At 34.4% G+C, this 17999-nt stretch overlaps 1 protein-coding gene across 1 annotated transcript in view; it reads right to left on the bottom strand.

The window, feature by feature from the left end:
• Window positions 1-8377: 8377 nt before the first annotated feature.
• Window positions 8378-17999, bottom strand: part of LOC129217515 (ATP-binding cassette sub-family G member 5-like) — a 71798-nt gene continuing 62176 nt past the window's right edge. The window contains 3 exon segments of the mRNA XM_054851830.1: window positions 8378-8813; window positions 14672-14857; window positions 16518-16656. Coding sequence (XP_054707805.1) covers window positions 8465-8813; window positions 14672-14857; window positions 16518-16656 — 674 coding nt within the window. The 3' untranslated portion in view covers window positions 8378-8464.

The raw sequence follows: 17999 nt of genomic DNA, 5'->3' as shown, positions 1-17999 counted from the left end.
TTTTGCATTGAAAAAGGCGTTCCCTGTAACGCCGAAACACGTGTCTGCTGTAATTTACAAATTTGTGCTTCTACTTACGTTGTTTGGTCTGACTTTACTATTCAGCACAAAGGTATTTATTTATCTTAATGTCTTTTATTGTTGAATATTCCTATTGTTTATGACTTGTTTATTGATTTTATTTCTAAGTATTAAGTTCGAACAGGTATTGATTATGCCAATTAATATAATTTTTAGCTATAAAACTATTGATTAAGCTTCTATCAGTAAAAATTCAGACTTAGTGTTTTGTTATGCAGTTTACGTTGATAACTACCATGCTTTTTTGCATAATAAACACACTTCTCTAGACATTTTTTCAAAAATGGAAAACTCTTGGGCAAAGGCATCTGTTTTGCATCACCATGCATCTTGAAACTAAGAAGTTATATTGTCGCCTCAGAGCAATAGTAGGATATCTAATCCCCCCCCCCCCAGAAATAACACTAAGATATCTTACTGTTGCTCTGAGGCGACGACATGATGTATAATTGAACCTTTAACATTTTTTTTCAAAATGGTTGTTGGCAATATTATAACAGCCTTTGAACAATAGTAAATGTCAGTTTTTAAATTAAAACTGGTAAAATAACATAAACTTACTTTTTATTGGCCTAACAAAAATCTGTCTACCATGGCAATTATCCTACATGTAAAGATGAATTCCTCCAAGTATATTTTTCCTATTGTGGCATTGACTTTAAACTTTATGGAAAATTTGTTAAACTTACTTTTAAAAAAGTTGCACTAAAAATAATCCTTTGCCTTGATTCCGTTCTGTGTATAAAATGGGAGCCTTGAATCATGACCTTGTTCACATTGACCAAAAAGCCAGTTCATTGCAGGTTTTTCCATGATACAAAAATTCTATTAAATGGTTCAACAAGGTTTACTGCAGGTTGAATTTAGGACCAAGTCCCTACCAGCGGCAAAGCTGGATAGCTCAAAGATTGTTAACTGCAGTTGTAATGAAAGCTGAGAAAATTTATGCTTCCATATGGATTGAAAATCTGTACTTCCTGCTGGTCATGGTGTTTCCTTTGTAAACATGTCCCAGGACATGCCATTTCGCTTGTTCCGACTACAAGCGAAAGCGAATATTAGAGGGTGAATATGGTATTTAGCATTTGAAAGTTTGTTGGAAGCGAATTAATTGTGTCTTTAAATTGTTGATGTTAACTTGGATTTGTAGTTACATAAATAAAATTGAGCAATTTCAGTTAGCAAGGAAACATGAAATAGAAAAAAGTTATTTTTTGCAAATACTTATAGCTAAGTGGTTTTTTAGAAGTTTTAGAGGAGTTTTTTTTATGTTTTCATAAGATGTACGGCTAATTGACAACAGCTCCTGTTTTAGTATGTCAGTTTATAAAACAAAGGAAAATTCTAACATTCAAAACTGTTAATTTGAGAATCATTAAGCTAAGCAGTATTGCTCATTTGCTGTGTAGTAGTTAACTAAAAAAATTGTTAAATACAACAAGTGGGTGATATTTAAGAAATATCAACAAATAACCTATTTGGTAAGATTTTGTACCTATAATATTGTTCATAAAAGTTCACTAAAAATGTCTGTAAGATATGAAACATGACATTAAGTATATTTTACAGTAAATCAAGCTATTCATTTTTAGTCCAGTTATTAAGCCGGATTACAGTGATGCTAAAATGATAAATCTAATTACATGATTTCTTGATGTAAAATTGCATTTCTTGCGATAACAGTTAATTTTTTTTTTTTGAAAAAAGTCGTGTAATCTGACTCTAAGACATTTTTCATTCAGTTACTAGGTTAGTAATTAGTTTTTTCATTACATGTAATAATTGGTCAACAGGCTATGGTTTCATAAGGAGAGAAACTTTTCTGATTCTTCATATGATGTAATGTAGCACTTTTTTCACATTTACTTAGTTTAAAATGTGTAATTCCCATCTGCCTCCCATTTTAAAAGTTTGTTTTCATGCCTGAAGAAATAAAATTATTTTTAAGCAATAACAATCATTATATTAGTGAATAACAAGGATCTTGCTTAATCCAGTGTAGATCAATTTAATATGAACTTTTATGTTTACAAAATGAAATACGAATAACTTATTCATTCTGAATTGTTTCAAATAAAACAGAATTACTCTTGGTTTCTGTACTGGTAAGAATTTTTTGATTCATGAATTTTACTCAAATCTACTCACCAAAAGTTTGCTTTTTCTGTCACAATTTGTTTTTCTTTCATTCCCACATTTCTTCTATTATTAAAATTTTAATTTTTATAGCATTTCCCACTGTTTGTGTTGACTGTAAATATTTAAATATGAAATACACCAATGCAATTTTCCCTTTTGCTACAAAAACAAAAATTGGGAGAATTGCTTTTCCTAAAATTTGTCAAAATTATTTTCTAGTCTTATTGGTATTAGCAAACATGTAATTGTATCTGCAACTATGTGTTGAAGAACAATAGCAAAAAGGCATTGTAATTCTTTAAATGTTTTTTATTCACTGAAATAAAACGAATATGTTTGTACACTTTTGGTTTATTGAAAAAAAATTATTTCTATGATTCTTGAGTCACTTTTTCACGACTGAATTGTTGTCCCATGACGTTTATTGCCATTTCAAAAAAGTGAAACCCTGATTTAACATTCCCGGAATGCGGGTTTTCCCTACATTTAAAATTTTTTTTCATCAAGTCCCGTTTTTTCCGTATACAGTCGAACCTTGTTATCATGTCACCTTTGCAAACGTTAACAAAGTGTCGTTACAGCCGAAGTGACATTATAACCGGAATACTTTTACAATTCATTATCCAATAATAGTTTGTAATAAAATTACAGATTTAACAGAGAAATCAATAGTTTGATGTTTTTAGTTTGATTTATTTATTGTAGTTTTGAATTATTGGTGGGAAAAACTAATATTATGAGGGGAAACCCCCCCCCCCTTTTTTTTCTCATTCTAAAATACTTTCCAATAAGGGTTGCTTGATTATTGAGTAACAGTTTTAACACTCCTACTTTCCATGAAGTTTTATTATAAAAAAATGTTTTCCTTTAATTATCAGCAAGAAATAAATTGATTAAGGAGACTTCCCTTTTGACTGCAATTTGATTCGATTATGACAGCCAAGTCTCTTTTGAAAGCGAAAGAATGCTTTGTATTTATTTTCTACACTTTAAAGTTGTGTTTCTTTTCAATATAATAAGTAGTTCTTATCTCTTTTTCTCACAGGAAAAGCTTGCAGAGACCACCTACAGCTTTAGGTAGCTATTGTCTTTCTCTTCTGAAATCTGACTTTATCTACTCACCCCCTGCCATTCTTGAGGTGGCATTAGCGTTCTATAATACAAGTCTCCTATCTTTTGTCAAAGTCCGAAATTATTTAACTTTTCCCGATGCTTTCCTTATTTTACTGAAAATTTCAATTGCAAAGAAAAGTTTGATCCTGTCTGAGCAACTCTAAGTGTCGTGGTAACCGGAGTTTCACCATTTTACACTGTTGTAAAATGCAGAATTATCCAACATTTAAGATTATATGGCATAAGTTTGGGACTTTGAAAAAGTGACGGGACATCCAGAGTGTCGTGAAATCTGGGTTGTCGCAATAACGAGGTTTGGCTATGCTAATAATGTCAATTTAATCCAGATTTTAAGTTTGTTATTTATACATTTTACGTTTTTACTGGGAAGAAAAAGAAAAGAAAAGGAAATGCTCTGAAACAAGCAATATGTTCCATTTGTGCTCTTAATCCACATTGTTGAAGTTAATCTATGAAAACAGAAATGCTACAGGACTCCTCGTCGCCACTGAAGATGAAAAAGAAGAACCGGAAGCACAGCCCATTGCTTCTTTATAGATTGCATTGAAGAGCTTACGAATGGTGAAACTCTTACTCATACAAACCAAGAAAAAAAAAACTTCCCAACTATTTCAATCCTGGAATATACTGCGTTTTCTTTGAACTTAATAAAAACAATCCACTATTACGGACTGTTTCCAACTTAAATGCCTGGATTCGTAACTAAATGTGTTAAAATGATCTAAAACATCTCTTATAATTTTGCAGTAACTTACCGCCCTAAGCCAGGGCTAAGGCAGAAAAACATGAAATACACCGCCAGCTCAGTCATTCCATCTGAGGACTGCAGTTTTGTGCTTTTTAACTCATCAGCCTGGAATAGGAAGTAACTGAGCTGGAGGCAGAAAAGCTCATAAAGGAGCCAAGAGAGCCAAACAACAACTTGTAGCTAATGTAGAATTAGCACGCCAGACGAGTGGTCACAGCAATGGTTCAATTCAACTCAAAGATTGAAGGCAAAGCTAGGTATTTGACACATTTGAAGCAGTCCTCAGATGAAATGACTGAGCTGGCAGTGTATATTATGTATCTATCATAATGTTGTTCTCGTAAAATATTGATATTATATCTTTTGAAAGTCATCTTTACTACCTTTAGTTTTTTTCGATTTGATTTTTGCTTTCTATGTATTTCCCGTATTTTACGTTGTTTAACTTAGTTCATTTAGAAAAACGTAAAATCGAGGTTCATTAGTTGGGTGAAAAAGCAATGTTGAGAAAAGAGTAAATCTACTGAGTCAGAATTTAAATCCAGAACAGAAGTTTCCTCTCTTGCCTTTCTTCATTACAACGAGATGTCGGATAAATGGATGAGGAAGGACAATACTTGTCCAGACTATGCAACACAAATGACTGCTATGGCTTCATAAAGGGAGAATTTTCTGTCGCTGCATGCAGTCAAGGATGTTGGCATTCAGGAGTGTTTGTGATCCGAAAATTCCGACAACTTTGGCTTGCCGTTTCTAAAAATTTTGAGCTGAAATCACATTCTACTACTGGAAGATTACTTTAAAAAAAGCAAAAAAAAAAAAAAAAAAGAGAGAAACATAAAAAAAAATTTCCCCCAATATTTGTATGCATATTTGAAGAGCTTTTGCAAAGGGAGGGAGGTCGAGCTTTTTCAGTTTCCGAAAAGTTCATACCGTCTTCAAAAAATGTACTTGAGCCCACTATCACCCCTGTGCAGTAGCGTAAGTGTGGGGTCAAGCGCTCTTAGCGAACTAAAGAAATTTCGCCCCCCTCCAGGGTCCTCCACATGAAAAGTCACCAGAGATCATTGTGACCTCCAAAAAAAAATTTTTTTTTGGAACATTTTGATTAATTGATTCAACAAATAGGAGGCAGCATTGTAATTTTTTTCTTATTTTCTTTTTTAGAATTGTTTTCAATGATGCCCAATGTTCTTTCTCAGTAGATATTATGTATATATATATATATATATATATATATATATATATATATATATATACACACACAGGTAGTTATCAAAATAATATAAACACCTTAGAATAAAAGTGAATTTTTGAATGCGCTTTGTAAGTAATAAAGGATGAAATAAGATACGTTTTTTTTTGTAAATAGCAATGTACATATTCTGGTACTATTTGGTGGTTTAACGAAAGTTCTGGAAGTTTTGGATTTTTTTTCAAGCCCGTGAAATGTCGGACCTCTCAAATTTTTAAAGAGGCCAAATTGTTGGAGCGCGTCTAGCTGAAGGAAGTGTAACTGAAACATTTCAATTTTTTGGCGCATCTAAAAGTACAGTATCTAAAGTCATGACAGCATACACACAGCACGGTAAGACGAACTCGGCAAAACAAAATAATGGGCGGAAAGAGAAGCTCAGTGAAATAAACCGACGGGTGTTAAAGTGGATTGTAATGTCTAAAAAGCGAACAACAGCAGCAAAAGAGTCACAGAACTCGATCACCATACAGTCACCAATGTGAGCGATTAAAGTTAGAAGGGCACCTTTATAAACAGAACATTTACGGCAGAGTAGCGATTCCCAAAAATTTTTTTCCACGTGTTTCCATTATTTTGATAACTACCTGTATATATATACCCCTGCTAGCTCTTTTTCTTGCGATTTTTTTTTTTTTTTTAAATTTTTTGAAGTGTTTTTCAAATTCTATGATTAAAAAAAAAAACCCTTCAAAAAAAAAAATTTTTTTTTTTCATCAGTCGAAATGCCGCCTCCCTGACTGCTGCGCCCCTCGCGAGACCCTTCCTGCCAACCCTTAATTACGCTACTGCCCCTGTGCAACTTGCATTACAGTTTTAAGCGACTTCATCAAAGTGCAAGTGAACCTGACTACTTTTAGAGAAAAAAATGGGATCAAATCGAAAACTAAGTCGTTCCTCCAGTTTTAAAGAAAAATCGAGAATATTTTGCTAAATGTGCAAGTAATTTTTATGCTCGCATGCTAAAAGGTTTTATATTAAATAGTTTAATTTTTGATTACGATTATTGTCAATTTGTTTTTTTCCTCCAAATTTCCTTGCTATCCTAATACTTTTTTATAGTTTTCTATGGAAAGATTTCCTTTTGGCAATCCTCTTTGTTACGGGTTCGTTTTCGCGTTTATGATGTGTTGTCTCTTTCATTCGATATTCAATAAAATTTCAAATCAATAAAATTTGGTTGCATAATTTCCCGTCTTATTAATAGTCAGACAGTATATGAAATTGTTATACATTGTGTTACTATTTCTTTCAATAGTGTTTCGTTAGAAAATGTGGAGCCAATATCGAGCAGATCTTCTCAGTTTCTAGCGTCGTTCGGAAACGCTTTTTGATATTTTGTGACACTATGTAAATGAACTTTCTAACTTCGTGCTTAGTTTTTTGTTTTATAAATCTCGACTTCGTGAATATCGAAAAAAAAAAAAAACGCGTCCTCCGTTTTCCATAGAATTTTCTTTTGGTGAAACTGCTAAATGTCCCCGACTTGGAAACTCAATAAAAATTGTTAAAGAAGAAATCGGTTAGTAGAAGTCGAAAACGTAAAAATGAACCCGAAACAAAAATTTCAATCTCAAAAGTAGCACTATTTTGCTGTAACAACAGAACTTCCACAATATTTATCGTTTTAAAACTGACCTTTTACAACTCCAGCTAAAAGAAACATAACATACCTGTAAAATTTTCCATATTTTAGCTTCTTACTCGCATATTCGGATTGTTTATGAATTTCCAAATCCGTTTGAATCTACTTCGGTAAAACTCTCAGTTTACTATGGAATTTCAACGCTTGTGGACATCGATAATTTTCTTACTCATTAGTTTGAAAACTGCTTAATTTTATTTTGTGCATAAAGGATATATATAGACACTATTTCCCCATACTCGTTCTAAAATTTCAATCCCGTTGCATCTGAATCGTCAAACCATTAGCGTTGGTAAAAATTGGCAATTTCTATCACTCGTTTTTATCGGCCGATACAAAACAAGCTTTAATTAGCTTAATTTAACATTCGGAAACTGGAATACTACTTAAAAATCACAGTATGCTTAAGAAGGTGGCAGGTTTGAAAATCAAATTTGCGGAATTTGTTAATGAGTAGTTTTTTTTGTACAACTAGGGCACTCTTCTTTTAGTCGAAGCACACGGTCGGACATTAAGTATTCCGCGCCCTGCTCACTGCAGTTCACCTACTCTCAAAGATTGCTTCATAATGTTATGGTTCACGCAGATTTAAATCGTTTGTTAATGATCAGATTAAAATACGCGTCACGATTAGAACAGAATGAAAATCCCGTACCACCTCCCATAGAAAAAAGAATTGACATGGAGAGCTTCTTTATTCTTAGAAGTCAGCTTCTAAAGACTGCCCTACTTCCGGGTCCAATTTAACTTGATTGTAATGTAATTGCATCAGGACTCGGTTCAAGAGGCAAGTTTTGGAGATCTAGATGCAATATTTCACGCTGTTCTTACATTCACGCGGTTTCAATCTTTCTGCTTCAAATCCTTGTTGACGCTTATGTTGGTAAACCTTCGAGTAACTCCAGAGAAAGATTGCAAGGAGCAGGATCGTGTCAACGTTCTGACCGTGAAATATCACCCGATCAGGGGCACCCCGATAGGAGGTCACTGTGCCCTCCCCAAAATTTCCTTGTTTGGCAAATTTTGTCTGACTATTCGGTAAAGTTATCATAATTCGGCAAAATTTGCAGTTTCTTTCGGTAAATTTCCGCCTTCCCAAAAATTTAACTTCGGAGCGCCACTGCACCCGATAGATAAATGTAAAGGAAATATTTGTCGAAACAGAAGAGGTTCACCGATACTCGTGCAGGTACTCCCCGAGGTCACGGGAGGTCGTGTTACCTTCCAAAAATTTCCTTACTCAGCGAGTTTTGTCTAGCTTAACGGGTCATAGCTTAAACGGGAATTTTCTTTCGTTACTCGATTGAAAAATTTTATATTGTCTGCAATGTATTGTGTTCATGATCGTCATAAACAGTAAGTAGCCAACAAAAAGTATAATAATATAAACATTTTATTGTACATAAGTAAAAATTTTTAAAAACAATATTTAAAATGTACCTAAACATTAGTTTGAAAAAGCTCAACTCCTGAACTTAGATTTGATAAAAGCAGGAAGTGGCACAAGATGGAGCACAGCGTTAACGACCCACATACCACCGACGAATACGAAACATAGGCTGAAATTTAACCAGTCTTCTAATAGGTCTGAAGTTATATACTTCTGTGCTAAGTAATGATCGCCATCCACGTAGACGCAAGAGCCTGGAACGCTTGTGGGACAGGAGAGTGCCTCTGTACCGTTTAAGTAATACGGATGGGACAACCGCTCGTTTTCAGAGAACTCGTTCTGTTGAAGAAAAGCACCCGCGTATCGGTACAAGAGTCCATAGCTGGCATAATAGAACCATTCTGGTAGTGCAGTTAGACTCCTGTAAGGGAAACGGTCAGAATAAAAATCTGTTAGTCATCTTCTCTAGATTGCTGAAGGCATTAATTCTGTTCCTCAGAGCCAGAAAGATGTAAGTTCAAAAATTGCGATTTTCTGTTTTGTAGTGCATTGCATGCAGAATCCTAGTCCGCATCGAGCCATGTGAACGGTTTTCTTTAAAAAAAAAAAAAAAAAAAAAAAAAAAAAAAAAAAAAAATCCTTTTCAATTTTTTACTAGGGTTATAAGAACACGCGTTCCACCCGTTGCATACGCCAGAAAAAAGGTTTCCATCTCTCCTGTAAAATGTTCCAAATATGACTTACGTCCTTCTGGCTCTGAGATACAGAATTATCTCAAAAATACAATTAAAAGTAAAGCCGGCTAACAACTGAAAGCGAGTAAAATTGCTGGCTTTAAATAACATATTACATTAAAAATTCAAGTGATTGTATTTTTTCTACTTCTCGTTGAATCGAGTATTTGGTGCAAAGCGAAACTATACATTTTGAATACTTATAAAGTGTGAAAACAGTTCCAAATTGGGCTTTAATTCCAAAGATAGTTTAAAATGTCATTGATTTCTAAATATATTCTAAAAATTTTTTCGTTCCATATCCTTGCACACCTACCTTTGAAATACCATTTTACTAAACTTCTAGTAAAGTTTAGTTTTTAAGAAGAAAAGTTAACTATTAAATAGAAACGATAATTTTAAAGCAGGTTATTTCGGTATAGTAGGATATGTCGGTCATTCAAATCATTCTCAGACACATTTTGTATCCAAACATCATTATAAACTGCGTCTTTTTTTCTTTTTTTTTTAAACTTAGTTGTGATTGAGGTTTTTGTGTTTTCGAACTGTAACAGATGCCAAAATAAAGTAAATATGATTTGTATTTTTACTCAGTTTTCTCAAGTGTTTTCATCAATAAGAAACAAATACTAAAAAAAACTATCAAGCATTTGCATTTCTTTAAATACATAGTGCATAAACGTGCGGAACTTGCCGAAGTTTTGAAAAACAACACTTTTTTTTTTTTTTTTGTTCTGGGTTTTTTATTGGGATTGCATATTGGTTTCTCACCATTTGCAGACCTAAAATATTTCAAAAGAGCTGCCATCCATTCTTTCAGATTACATTTTTATCGGAGGATAGCCATTACCACAGAATTTCGACGCCCGTTTTCCCCTCCATGGGGATGTTTTTGGACTCTCTTTGATGCGAAACTGCCCTAGGCATTACATTTTGCTAAGCAAATTTGATTCCTAGGACAGCAATTGCAAGGCCAAACGAATACACAAAAGGGATCGACGACAGCAAGGGATCAAATCATGCGACTTGGACGCACTGACCATTTTCTGTATCTTGAAAATCCATTTGTTGGAGTCGGTTTGAACCCGCGCCTTCAATCATGAGAGGCAACGTCTAATCACTACGTGACTACGCCACTGTAGTGGAGGAGCAAAGGATCAAATTTTAGCTCCTGTGCGATTTTTGTTATATAATTACGAGAGTTAAGTTTTTCTGAAAGGTATTGGCACGAGGAAAACGAATTTGGATGTTGCCAACCTCAAAAATGGTGCGGGGGGGGGGGGGGGCAAGTTATAACTGTGCTGGGGGAAAGTGGTTTTCCGTTCAGTTTTGTGATACAGTTACGGGAGTTAGCTTTCCTGAGAGGTATTGGCACGAGCAAAACGAACTTTGATGTTGTCAACACCGAAAATGTTGCGGGGGGGGGGGGGGGGGCAAGGGGGAAGTTTATAACTGCGCTGGGGGGAGAAGTGGTTCTCCGTTCAATTTTTGTGATATAATTACTGTAGCTAGTTTTTCTAAAAGGTATTGGCACGAAGAAAACAAAATTGGATGTTGCCAACTCCAAAAATGGTGCAGGGGAGAGCGGGACAGTTTTAACTGCGCTGGGGGGCCAAGTGGTATTCTGTTCAATTTATGTGATAAAATTATGGGAGTTAGTTTTTCTGAAAGGTAATGGCACGAGGAAAGTGAATTCGGATGTTGCCAACCCTAAAAATGGTTTAAGGGGGCAGGGGGAGGTTATAACTGCGCTGTGGGAGGGGAGCAATTGGTTTTCCGTTCAATTTTTGCGATACAGTTACGAGAGTTAGTTTTTCTGAAAGGTATTGACACGAAGAAAACGAATTTGGGTGTCGCCAACCCCGAAACTGGAGCAGATGTGCAGGGGGGTTATAACTAGAATGGGGGGGGGGCAGGTGGTTTTGTTACGATTTTGGTGATAAAATTTCGGGAGTTTTTCTGATAGGTTTTGGCACGAGGAAAATGAGTTAGTATTGAATTTGCACCCTTTACCCAGGCCCGTCATTTGGGGAGGGGGGTCAGGGGGAACCCTCTGAAATTGAAACTAATATTTTTACTTATAGTGGTCATTCTACAAAAAATGCGCTTTTTAGATCCAGGGTGGTTAGTTTCGAAAATATTTATTTTTAAGAACTTTTTTATGATATTTAGAAAAGTATAACAAATTTTGAAAATGATCAATACAAATTAATGATGCTATAAAACTTTTTAAATGTTTTTTTCACTGAACGGAGTTATACTTGTATGCTTCCGTTACATGTCTCAACACATTTCTTTCCATGCACTTTTTCATTTATTTACTCAATAACAAAAAAATATAATAGATTTAATAGTGAAATTTAAATCATTTGGTGCTTTTTAAATAGGTTAAAGAATTATGTTGCAAAATAAAAAAATATATAGCATTCATAATCTTTTGAATCACTGTCGCAATATTTCTTGTATCCTCCGTTCAGGATTTAATTAAGTAATAGAATCTCCTATAGACGGCAGTACTGGCAGCTCATTACAGAGGTTTAGAATAACAAGTTAGCCCTTTTCAACTCTGGGTCTTCATAGTGAAGCTAAAGAAGTTAGTGTGAAAGAATTTCGGCATTATTCTCTTTGAAGTCAAATAGATCCTTAACTTCGTGTATCCTCCGTTCTTGAGTTAAAAAGGAAAGAATTGTTTGTGTACAAAAAAAAAAAAAAAAAAAAAAAAAAAAAAAAATATAGTTAAAATTGAATCACTTTTTTAAAGTAAATTCTAAATAACATGTTGCGTTAACCCTAAATCAACACAATGATCACAAAACATAAGTATTTGTATCCTCCGTTTCTGTATTCTCCGTTACAGTATAGATGTAATGGAGGATATATAATCAGAAATGGAGCATATAACTTTCTTTAAAAATCCATTTTAAGAAAGATGTGTACACATTAATCAGTTCAAATCGTGTTTCTCATACAAGATGAAATGTTTATTTAAATGAAAAGTTTAAAAATAATATTTAAAATATATATTTACTCTATCCGTTACCCTCCGTTCACATACAAAATTTTAACTTCAAAAAATAGTTACAAAATATCTAATAAAGAATGTGACTATGTGAGAGTAAAAAGGTGCCTAAAAAGAACAATATAAAAAAACTTTTAAAAAAATTGAAGATTTTTTTTTTCATGAATTCCAACATCAGAACCCTACGTGTTTTGTATAATGACCCATAGACATTGTTTTCGACCCCCCTTGTCCGATCAGGGGGAATTCAATTGAACGCTAATTTGCTTCACTTAACCAGTAATTTCTTCATAATTTTTGAGCGCACGACAATTTTTATTATCTTAAAGCACGCCTAATGGAAATTTATACAATTACGAATGTGCTGTAAATTATATAGACCATTGATCCTCAACTTGCGGGTCGTATTCGTTGCACCTTTCAATTGCAAGTTGCCTGGAACATACCTCAATTTTTAAGTTACGAAAAGTGAGTGCATAAAAGCCAGGTAAAGCATTGTAGATTTTTTTGAGAGCAATTTGTCTTTTCCTTTTACCGCTCCCTAACAATGCACGATGTTCTGTTCTGGAGCATATTATGAGGTATCGCCAAAGAGCCAATGCAAGAACATCTGTATCTGGCTATCTGGTGAGTGAATATGAATAGTAGAGGCACCTCGTAAAGTTGCATCAGCAGCATGTAAAATTAATTTTGTGTCGGCTTCCTCGTGTGAGCTCCGTAAGCGCTCTACTGGAATATGAGTTGCTGCCGCTTCTTCTCGCTGTGCCACTACGATAGGTAATTTCAAATCCGAAGACCGACAAATAATTTTAGATATCTAGGAAAATCAGATTGCTTCTCTACATCAAAAGTGTTAGAATTTCCCAAATCGTAAAATAGTAGCCAGGACAAGCCACTCGCTTCCTCTTCCCCTTCGTTACGCCACTGGTTCCCCCAAGCAGGCCAGTCATTTCAAATTTTTTCCAAGGAGAAAAGACAGGCCGTCATTTCCGAATATTTCAGTGGTGACTAAGGAATATATTGAAAAAAGGAAAACATTCAAAAATGTGCAATTGCATTAATTTTCCAAAATTAGGGTTAGAAGGGGCGCCCTCTCACATTATTGCCTAAAGATGGTTTTGAGTACAAGGAACCGCTTATCAATGGAAAGATCATTCTTAGCCAGATTCATTTTCCTGCATATATTCACATATTTTTCATTGAAAAGGGAACTAGCTCTTAATAACTTCGAAATGCAATTTAATTCGTATGTTTATCCGTTATGAAGTTATTAATGGATTTAAGAATGTTAAGCTTTGAAAGCTTGTTGAAAACTAACAAATGTTGAAAACAAACTGTTTTACGCTTGCAGCTATATTGAGCTATGTATTTGCAGTTATATACAGATATATGCTATATATAAATTCAACTCTTGATAACTCAAAGTCCCAAGGGAACGTTCGAGTTATGAGAAGTTTCTACAATAGTGTCAAGAGTTTGGGACCCGATGAAAACTTCGAGAATAATGAATATTCGAGCTATAAACTTGGAATTATTGAGATTCGACCGATATATTTGCAGGGGGCCTTGCCCCCTGCACTATTTTTTGGCTGGTAAATCCAAATTCGTTTTTCTCGTGTCAATACCTTTCAGAAAAACTAACTCCCTGAATTATACCACAAAAAATGAATGGAAAACCACTTACCCCCAGCGCAGTAATAACCTCCCCCCTGCCCCTGCACCCTTTTTGGGGTTGGCAACATCCAAATTCGTTTTCATCGTGCCACTGCCTGTCAGAAAACTAACTCCCGTAATTGTATTAGAAAAATTGAATGGAAAACCACTTGCCGTCCTAGCGCAGTTATAACCGGCTCCCTGCCCCCTGCACAATTTTTTGTGTTGCCAACATCGTAATTCGTTTTCCTCGTGCCAATATATTTCATAAAAGTTTACTCCCTTAATTGTATCACAAAAATTGAACGGAAAACTACTTGTCCCCCCTGCACAGTTATAGCCGCCCTTTGCCGCTCTGCAACATTTTCGGAGTTGGCTGCATCCAAATTCGTTTTCATCGTGCCAATACCTTTCAGAAAAACTAACTCCCGTAATTGTATCACAAAAATTGAACGAAAACCACTTACACCCCAGCACAGTTATAATCGCCCCCTTTGACCCCCTGCAACATTTTCGAGGTTGGCAACATCCAAATTCGTTTTCCTCGTGCCAATACCTTTCAGAAAAACTAACACCCATAACTGTATCACTAAAATCGCTCGGGAAACCATTTGCTCCCAAACTACTGCCGGCTTTGAAAAACAACTTAAAATTAATAATTTGTTGCACAGAAAATGAGATTTGCGATGCTTTTGACTTTCATGAAAATATTATCGGGGATACGTTTAACGTAATTAAATAGCAAACAAAACTTTATAACTAAATCTTCGTTGTAGCCGTGATTTCGTATTAACCGTCGTCGTATTAAGAGAGTTCAACATTCGGAAAAGAATCGAAACCTACTGGTATTGAAGGCGATTTGACATGAATTACCTGACGGTTCCACTCGAGCAAGTAATGTAAGCGATGAGGATATATATGCTGGTGACGAAAGACGTAAAAGACGAACGGATGACCATCATCAGAGCCATGGTTTGTTGCTCAGAGAAGGAATATACTGCCCAGAGCGTGGCGCAGAACATGGCCCAACGTTCCCATTCTTCTCGTAGTTTGGCACCCCTGTGGAGGGAAACAGTTTTTTTTAGTAAATGAGAATTTCTGACCAGGATCGAAAGAGTATAGTAAAACATGTTTTTAGAAGCATAAATTATTTGCCCTCGTCTCCTCGTTATTGAAATATAAGGTCTTAAAATCTCCCAAAATTTAAAGGAAAGTCGCCAAATTTTTCAAGTTTCGCTGAGAACTGGAAGACATCTTTCACACGTTTTGCAGGCAGATGTCCTGCCACATGCAGACGGCAAAATCACGTGATACCTTCTGTTTCTCACCAAGACTCACCAAACATATAGCAGAACTTTCTTAAAATTTTGGTAGACTTTAGGACTTTATACCTCTATGACGGGTAGACGAGGGCACATAATTGTTTTGTCAAAAATATCTTACTATGCTTTTACAATAATTGCTACCTATTCATTATTTTTTTCAATATTACACAATTCGTGTGATAATACAAAATCAGCACAAGATTTAATGAACCCTTCGCAAAAGTGAACCTCTAACCAGATTTGTTTCAATATCGCAATCATCAGTTGCAATACCAAACACCCATTTAATAAGCCAGAACATTAAACAATTAATAACGGACTAATATTTTTTTTATTCATTACAATTTTATTTTGGCTAACCTCGAAGACTCGGCAATAAATTGCTCAGTAGAAATGTGCAAAATCAGAGTAACTCACTCAAAAATGAAAACCAGTTAATTAGAATTTGATTTCCATGTTACATAGACAGTTACAAATATCTCTCAGACTAGGAGAAATTGTTTTTAAAGTTTTTATGCACGGAAAAGCGTTTATTTTTATAAGATAGGCAGTATCACCAGTAAGTAACGTAGTACTAAAACGTACTTTCATCGTCCGAAATTCAAAATATCGTTAAAAACTAAAGCGTTTAATGCATGTCATCAAAAGCCTTTATTGATATGTGTAGTTATTAAATTAAAAAAAAAAAACCTTGGAGTATATATTATGATCCTGCTTCAGGTTTTTTGGAGGTTTTAATGACAAATTGTGTAGTAATCTAGCAATTGAACACGTCTAATTTGTGGACAAGCATAACATTTTCTAGTAGTTTTCTTTTTGGAATCATATAGAAAATGATGACCGTTGCCAATTAATCTAAGTAAAGCTTGACCACGAAGAGATGGCGGATGATCTTGAAGCGGAAACACCATTTCTATCATTTGTAATAGGTAGAATCAGCAAGAAAGAGCCGAGTAATAAGAGGAACGTTCTCGATAGTTTTATATGTTACAAAATAACAACAAACAACCTATTACAAATTGATACAAATGATATTTCTGCTTCAAAGTCATCCGCCATTTCTACATGGTCAAACTTTAAAACTTCGGTAACTTAAAAAAATAAATTAATTTAAAAAAATGAAAAAAATAAATAAAAATAAATAAAATAAAAAAAAATTAAAAAAAAACATCCGACATTAATTTGCTGTAGTGTGTTTATACATTGGTCCTGATTGCCGTACGCAACTTTTGAATCTCTAGGCGAAGTTATGGAATACTGTAACTACCTTCTAACCTCAGTCACTGGTTATTATTTGGTGAGGATCCGGTAAAGAATTTTCGTACACATTTAAATGACTTTTCATTTAAATGCTCTATTTGAATCTTATGGTAAGCAGTTCATCTGATTCTTACGCATAAATGATGGTTCCAGCAGCCGTAACAGATGCCACGCTCAGAGGAAGGGAGTAAGAAATGGTGGAAATTATGAAGAGTGGACCTCTATAAATACCTTCCCGACTTTCTTGATAGTAACGATTGCGATGAGGTGCATCTGTAACAGAATGAATGAGGGAGTGGCGATTAAATTCATAAGAAATAAAATATTTAAAATAATTAAAGAATTTATTGGTAATGGGGTTGTTTATTCCAGGCTTAAGTATTACTTTTTGGCATTAAAATCGATAGAATAAGCAAAAAAAAAAAAAAAAAAAAACACACATGGAACGGGAAAAAACTTTCATTTTCCCAACGCTTAATATTAATTTTTTAAAACATTCAATTTTGTAAATGAAGGGCGTGGTCTTTATGACGTCACAAGTGATGTACTTCGGCGCATCTCCACTGGCGCGCTGAATGCTAACGCTTGCTGTCTACCGCGGTTCCAAGTTATGATAACTCAGAAGCGAATTAAATATTGCGCTCTACGCTTGTTATCAACCATTTCGTTGCCAGTACATGCGAGTAAAGACGCGAATTAAATATTGCTCTCTGTGCTAATGGGCATCAGTGAATGGTATTTCATCACTTGTAATGTCATGTGCAGAAGCGTAAACAATGAAATTGCACTGTTTAAAATAATTGTTAAAAAAATTAATCTTTGTCAAATTATTTAAAAAATGGTCAAATCCAATGTTTTTAAGCATGCTCTTTCAGAAACAAATACTTTTAAAATTTCGGAAACAACCTCGTTACGTAAAATTTAACGCCCATTATACTGAGTAAGAACTAGAAAATTCCATTTATTTCGAAGAATAAAGCAAAGTTTGCTCTTAAACTAAAATTTACTCTGCAAATTTACGAAGGAAATAATTAACGCTTAATTTAAGTTTTCCCTTTCCATGACTACAGCTGTAGTGAAAACACTTTTACACTTTGATAAAGCAATTACTTTTTCTGCCGGCAAAGTTTCTAATAACATGTACTGACACTAAAATATAAATAATACATATATACATAACTAACAAATTGCTTATTATTCTCATTTGACCAAAGTTGATGTTACTCTTATTTTGATGTAATTTAACGGTGTCAGATCAATGTCAATTTAGTTGAAAAATAATTACAGTTAAAGTTAAGTGAGAGAAATGTACCAATGATAATAATTAACAACAATAACTATACTCATTATTTATGTACTTATTTTAATAGGGGGAAACTATACCAGTTATTTTGTGTCTTAATACTTTCTTATTTAAGAAAATTTCCGTGATGAAAACTACTTCTGCAGATGATTCATAAAACTCTCGGCAAATGAGATGGAAGTTTTGATCACTGATTAAACAAAATTACCAACGTAAAAATATTACAAAACCGATTGTATAGGTTACGACGAAGTTTCAATATTGAAACTTTGAATAGCGGCAACCCTATTATTGGAACACTTTTGCTTAGCCA

This window comes from Uloborus diversus, chromosome 2 (assembly GCF_026930045.1).
Source record: "Uloborus diversus isolate 005 chromosome 2, Udiv.v.3.1, whole genome shotgun sequence".
NCBI lineage: Eukaryota > Metazoa > Arthropoda > Arachnida > Araneae > Uloboridae > Uloborus > Uloborus diversus.
The sequence above is the reverse complement of the archived record's forward strand: the minus strand, read 5'-3'. Positions and strand labels throughout refer to the sequence as shown.